Below are 6,000 nucleotides of genomic sequence, written 5' to 3'. Positions count from 1 at the left end.
TTCTTGGAATTCTCGCTTTATCTGGGCATTCCACCCACGCGCTAGCGCACAGATCCCAACCAAGGCGCCTGGCAGTAACCTTTTGGGATCTAAAGCGCCAAGCGCGGCACACCGACGAGATCACCACCTTCACCACTCAAGGTAGTAGCAGAAGACTTGCGCGCTTACACGGAGAGGGCCCTCGGGGCCTTTAAGGAGGCGGGGCTGTAAAAGGAGACTCCGTTTCTGCTCCGCCCCCAAGCCCAGCCTCCTGCGGTTACTGCGGGCCGCGGCCGGTCACCCCTGGAGGCAAGCTGGGAAGAAGAGCCTTACCCTGCTCTTCCCTACCGCGCGTGGGGAGCAGCTTCCTCTGTCCCGCGTTTGGTTCCCAGTCGCGCGGCGCTCAATTTGGTGCGCTTACCGGTCCTCACCGCCCTCCCCGCTGCCTCGGCCTCCCAGGCCCCGGACCCTGTGCCTCTGCGTCCCGGCGGATGTCCTGAGTCGCCACCCGCCGGCTCCGCGCGCCCTGGGGCCGCGGCTGCTCCGGGAAGTCGGGGTGCGCGCGCTGGGTATGCGTCGTCAGCATGGGCTCGTGGCTTGGCGAGGTGCAGTGGCTCTTCCTGGTGTCGCTCTTCGTCGCGGCCCTGGGCACCGTGGGCCTGTACTTGGCGCAGTGGGCGCTGGCCAAGGCGCGACCCCCGCCCCGGCGGCGGGTGGAGCCGGATGAGCTAAGGCGCCGGGAGTCGGACACACTCCTTTCCTGGATACTGACACGGGATAGCTGGGGGAATCAGTGGCAAGCCGCCTGGGTGACCGCCCTGAACTATGAGGCCGAAAAGAGAGGGGTGAGTTCCTAGGAGGGCGTGGTGTTTGAAGGTGAGAGGGGCATGAGGAAGAGCCCTGTTCCTGGGAGGCCGCCACAGCCACCCTGAGCCTACTGAGGCAAGGCATTCTTTGAAGTTAGAACCAGTGAGAGTGAAGAGCCTGAGGTGGGGAGTTAAACACATGACTGTTTCACACAGCAAACATCTTCAGCTCCGTGGGGCTTTCTGTGTGAGAACCATCTAGCCGATCCCTAGAGAATTCCGGGTGGACACCTCACCTACTGATTTTGAATCCGATAAATGGATAACTGTGATCCAAATATGCTTTCATTTCTAATCTTGTTCTCTGCCTAAAGCTTCTAAATTTTAAAGGCTTGCATTTCTGAGCACATAGAACAGTGACTGTTTATTGAGATCTTACTTATTCTCAGATATGGCCCTGGGGACTGTAAATGCTTATGTCACTTCCAAATTAGCATGGCATCATCATCATACATCTGAGGAAACTGAGGCCTGGAAGGTTAAAGTAGTCTTTGGTGTCAGAGCCAAGATGTGCTGACCAAATGTGCTGACCTCACACCTTGGGCTTTTCATTGTTAATTGCTTGCTGACTTATTTTTACTTTTAAGAGATGTTAGTGTAAGGACAAGTTCCTGGCGTCTACAATTTGGAAGCATTCCACAGGGGAATTAGGTTGGTGGGACAGAGCTGGCACCTGTCAGCACTAAAGGCCTCTGTACCTGCTGTGCAGCCCAGTGGAGAAGTCCCACATTGCCAGCCTTGAACACAGTGAATACCATAATGTTCAGTCATTGTCCTGCCAAACCTATCTACTTTCAGAATATTCCACTAGGCTCTGAGCCTAGCCTTGGCACATGTAGCCATAGAGAAAAAAAAACAAAAAAAAAAACCAAACAAAACAACAAAAAAACAAAACAAAACAAAACAAAAAAAAAAAAAAAAAAACCACCCAAACAAACAAAAAAGAAAAACAGCTTTAAGTATGAATTAGCACAAATCCAACAGTACAAGAGACTTTGCTCTGGACTCTTGGAAAAAGATTATTTTGGATGCAAGGCTACAAGCTCAGTTGACATCTGTCTTGATACCTAGAATAGATGCCCAGTCATCAGAGCTGGACTTCCACCCAGGGTCAGTACTCAAGCCATGTGTCCTCATATGTAGGAGTAAACATGATCCCACCATGAAGCTGCTGTCACTGACCGTCATTTGATCTGGTGTTAGAAGCCTGGCCTCAGTACAGAGAACACAATGTTGCCTGAGCTGATGCCAGTCTTCCTCTCTTTTTCTGTAGGGTGCTAGCAAGAGTGCTGGTTAATGATCTGTAGGAGATAGACACTGGTGACCTAGAGTCAGTGCCCCTACCTTCTGTGAATTTTGGATGTTTTATTTCCTGCCATTTCTTGGTTGACTTCCTAAGATAGGATCACTCTAGATACTCTCCCAGGGCTTCTTGTGCCTAGAAAGAAAAGGAAGCCCCTCCTTAGCACTGGTCTTGGTTGGGCAAGTGAATTCAGTTTTTGTTCTACTTGTGTGACTGCTGCCTGATACCTGAGAATGCTGCTTGATTGTATTCAAATGGAGGGTTTTGCATGTAGGTAGGAACTCAGTGATTTACTTCTCTACCAGTTTCGTGGGACTTGGCTGTTGTTACAGTAATGACACATGGGGAACAGATGCAGGCATTTATACTAGTGAGAACCTGACCCCAGCAGCCACAATTGATGGAGTTTCTCCCTGCCCTCCCCCCACTTCGAATGCCACTAATCCCTGATTAGGCTCACATTCCCAGACTGCTCTAGGCACAGACAGCAACAACTTAGAGGTCCCTTGCCTGACTCTGTCCTAAAATCTCTTTGCCCCAGCCAGGTAATACTAATACTTGGGAGTCAACCAATTCTTGGTCTGTCACTGGTAGAGTGGAATAGAGAGACACTAGTAACGTTGGATCAGATCCAGCATCTTCCATGAAAAGGGAACTTTTCTACCCAGTGGAAACAGTAACCTGTTCCATTTCAGATTTTATGCTAGGTTTGTATTTGTGTGTGTATGATGTGTATGCAGGTACACATGTAATGTATGTACATGTAGAGACCAAAATACAAAGTGAATAGAAACAACTATTCACTTTGTATTTTGAGACAGGGTCTCTGCTTGGCTTGGAGCTCACTGATTTGGTTAGGCTGGCTGGCCAGCAAGCTCTAAGAATCCACCTGTTTCCACCTCTACAACCTCCACAGGCTCCACAGTGCTGGAATTACAAGCATGCTGCTTCTTCACATCTAATTTAGTTCCGTAAGTTCTGAGAATCTAACTTAGATCATCCTTACATAGCAAGCACTTTCCTCATTAAGCTATCTTAGTTGTTTTAAAATGGAAAGAAACTCAAACATTTGCTCAAGCCCTTTTCTCTCTAGAAGTGAGGAGCCGAAGCTTGAGAACGGAGAGCTCAAAGTCTGGTCCCAAATCAGCTACAGCCATACACTGTGGGGAGCAAATTCATCCTGCACCCCAAGTGTTTGTCTGAATAATGTCCTATGAAGAGGGCCTGAGTAATGTAGCTGAATCCCTATGATCCAAGGACTAAGCAGTGACTCAAGGTGGCTTCTTTGTGCTCTTATAAGTGTAGCTGTGTGAACTCCAACACAGATTCCAACCATCACTCCAGAAGTAGTTTATAGGGTGATTAGTTAGGTGGGAAAGAGGGGAAGCCATTATTGATCAGTCCAGTGAGTAGGAATTACGGGACTCATAAGAAATACCCTTGTATGCATCTCTATCACAATGCCACATTCACAAGAAGGGCTTGGGTTAGCTGGAGGCTAGAGAACAGGAGATACTTTCTTCCCCTTGGGTGAGAAGCCACTGTACACACCTGTCTCTAGCCATCTGTCAACCAGAGACCTGCTGTACCCAGCAATGCCTATAGTTGGCAGTTTTAACATTAAGTCTCATTTCTTCACCAAGTTTGACTTTACAAAAACTATGTTTATTGTTGAGGCCATATTTCTGTCACAGAGAGCCAGAGAACCCAGAAAATATTGTATCTGAAGATAGCTGCTCAGGGTTACCCTGTGACTGGCCTAGAGTCACCTGAATACTTTAGCTTGTGGTAATAATCGGTTACACTAATGATGGCCCATACTCCTACACCACCCAAGATTACCTGAGATTTCTGTTTCCAAAGCCCTGGCTTGGGATGCCAGCATGAGGGTAGCCTTACCTGTGACTTCAGGACTTCCCTTCTACCCTGCTGCTCTGGAGAACTCATGCAGGTTTCAGAGCCCATGTTCTGCTGCTGTTGTCATGAGTTTCTCTGGTGTTTCCTCCCTGCCCTCAACTGGCAGTGGTCCTAGATTAGGAAGATTCTTAGATCTGCTCATTTCTTTAATCCTTCAATTCAGGATTTCCTCATAGGAATGTTCTAAAACAAGTGAGTGAGACTGTTGGGCACTATAGTCTTTGGAGAATGGGGAGTCAATGTGAACTTAGAACATGTCTAAATAGCACTGACTTCTCTGAGATTTGGAAGCTTGCGTGTAAATAGTGGCCGGAAACTGCAGTGTCTTTCCATCATTTAATGACTTTCAAGCTGTACAAAAACCAATGGCAGAAGCTGTGCACAGAAGGACTGGTAGTGAGACTCTTGACAGCCACTCAAGTAAGGGCCCTGGATCAATTTGTTGTACCATACACCACTGAGAAGTAAAACGGGTTTGGGGTAACTCTGTGAACTCTACCGTTCCCCTCACACCTCAGTCTCCTTTTTTGCAGCTTATACACTCAGGGCTATTCCCAGTATAAGTACCTTCCCACAGGGCATCCCAGAGTTCCTTGCAGTATGTATCTTTTTTCTCATTTAATTTCTTGACTTCTTCCACTCTGTAAGGATGCAGCCCCAACCACACATTCAGCAGCCTGCACTTGTTCCCTTCTTGGTCACTTGTGCCTCCATCTGCTCTCTACATTGTGAGTTGAGGCAGAGGTGGATTTCATGCCCAGCTCAGAAGTGGCTGGAAGCAAGCCCGGTGCGTGAGTGGGATAAAAGACAGGTCTGGTAGAAGGAGAAGACAGTGTCACATACACCATCGCATCTGAATGCAAGCCTCGGACTTGGGAGCCAACAAGCCCCAAGAAGAACAACAGACTGCTTAATTCGCTGTTTTAGCATTCTAAAGAACAGAAACCTGAAAGGAAGGTGGCCAGTGACTGCAGATCAGCAGTGTGAAACTCAAGTGCCAGTGGAGCTGTTCCTTGTACTCAGCCATGCTCCCAACAGGAATTCAGGAAAGAGTGGGTGCTTTATCCACACCAACCAAAATCAGCCAAAGCTAACTCCAAACCACTTGTAGTGTTTGAGGAGGGAAAAGAGTTCTTTAACCATGTGAAAGACCTGTAAGAGCCTTGGCGGGAGTTTGATTCCCAACTCTGTACTTACTAGCTGTGTGGCCTTGGACAAGTCTGATCTCTCTGTATTTTTGCTGAAGGGAATGCCACACAGATGTTATGAGCCTGTATGAGACAGTGAGCAGAGCCTGGTATATCATGAGTAAGTAAGGTGGGCTGTTCTTTTGAAAGTTCGCCTTTGAAAACTGATTTGCCGTTGGATTTGCAGAAAAGTTGGAAAACTAATTGAGTTTCTACATGTTCCTCATCCTGCATCTCATAACTATCATTCAACTATTAGAGCAGAATTACTGTCGGTACAGGGTTGCTATAACTTACAACTGGAGAAATTCAGATAGAACAATGGGCTCACCTAGGTACAATGTAACTTTAAGCACTCAGTAAAATTAACATTGTACAGAACAAGAGGTTAACCTGAGCACAGTGTAGCTACAACTAAAAACAGTGAAATTAACATTGTAACACTACAAGACATTAATATTATCACAATCTCTTTAATAAGAAAACAAAATATTTCTCAATCCCAGTAGCTTTCTCTGTACATCATTTTATTGCTCACAGTCCCTAGTGACCCTTTAGTTGGTACTTCTTAGTCTCCCATAATCTGTAATGGTTTCTCATTCTACCTTATTGTTTATGACCTTGATAGTATGGAGTGTTATTGTTATTTTGCTGAATATTTGTCTGCTTTATCCTGCTGTTGGTTTGAGACTATACATACAGAAATAGCAACCCTTGACTGTTCAGTATGAGGAGCTCATGGTATTGG

At 46.8% G+C, this 6,000-nt stretch overlaps 1 protein-coding gene across 8 annotated transcripts in view; it reads left to right on the top strand.

Moving 5' to 3' along the window:
• Positions 1-226: 226 nt before the first annotated feature.
• Positions 227-6,000, top strand: part of C2cd2 (C2 calcium dependent domain containing 2) — a 63,478-nt gene continuing 57,704 nt past the window's right edge. For 3 of the 8 annotated variants that reach the window (XM_076911153.1, XM_034514921.2, XM_076911155.1), the window contains exon 1: positions 231-824. In XM_076911153.1, coding sequence (XP_076767268.1) covers positions 564-824 — 261 coding nt within the window. In that variant the 5' untranslated portion in view covers positions 231-563. Of the gene's footprint in view, positions 825-6,000 lie in introns of all 8 variants that reach the window. The other 5 variants (XM_076911151.1, XM_076911154.1, XM_076911156.1 and 2 more) reach the window with 4 other exon arrangements.

The sequence above is a fragment of the Arvicanthis niloticus genome, chromosome 12 (assembly GCF_011762505.2).
Source record: "Arvicanthis niloticus isolate mArvNil1 chromosome 12, mArvNil1.pat.X, whole genome shotgun sequence".
Lineage (NCBI taxonomy): Eukaryota > Metazoa > Chordata > Mammalia > Rodentia > Muridae > Arvicanthis > Arvicanthis niloticus.
Note: the sequence above shows the minus strand (reverse complement) of the source record. Positions and strands in the feature narration are given on the sequence as shown.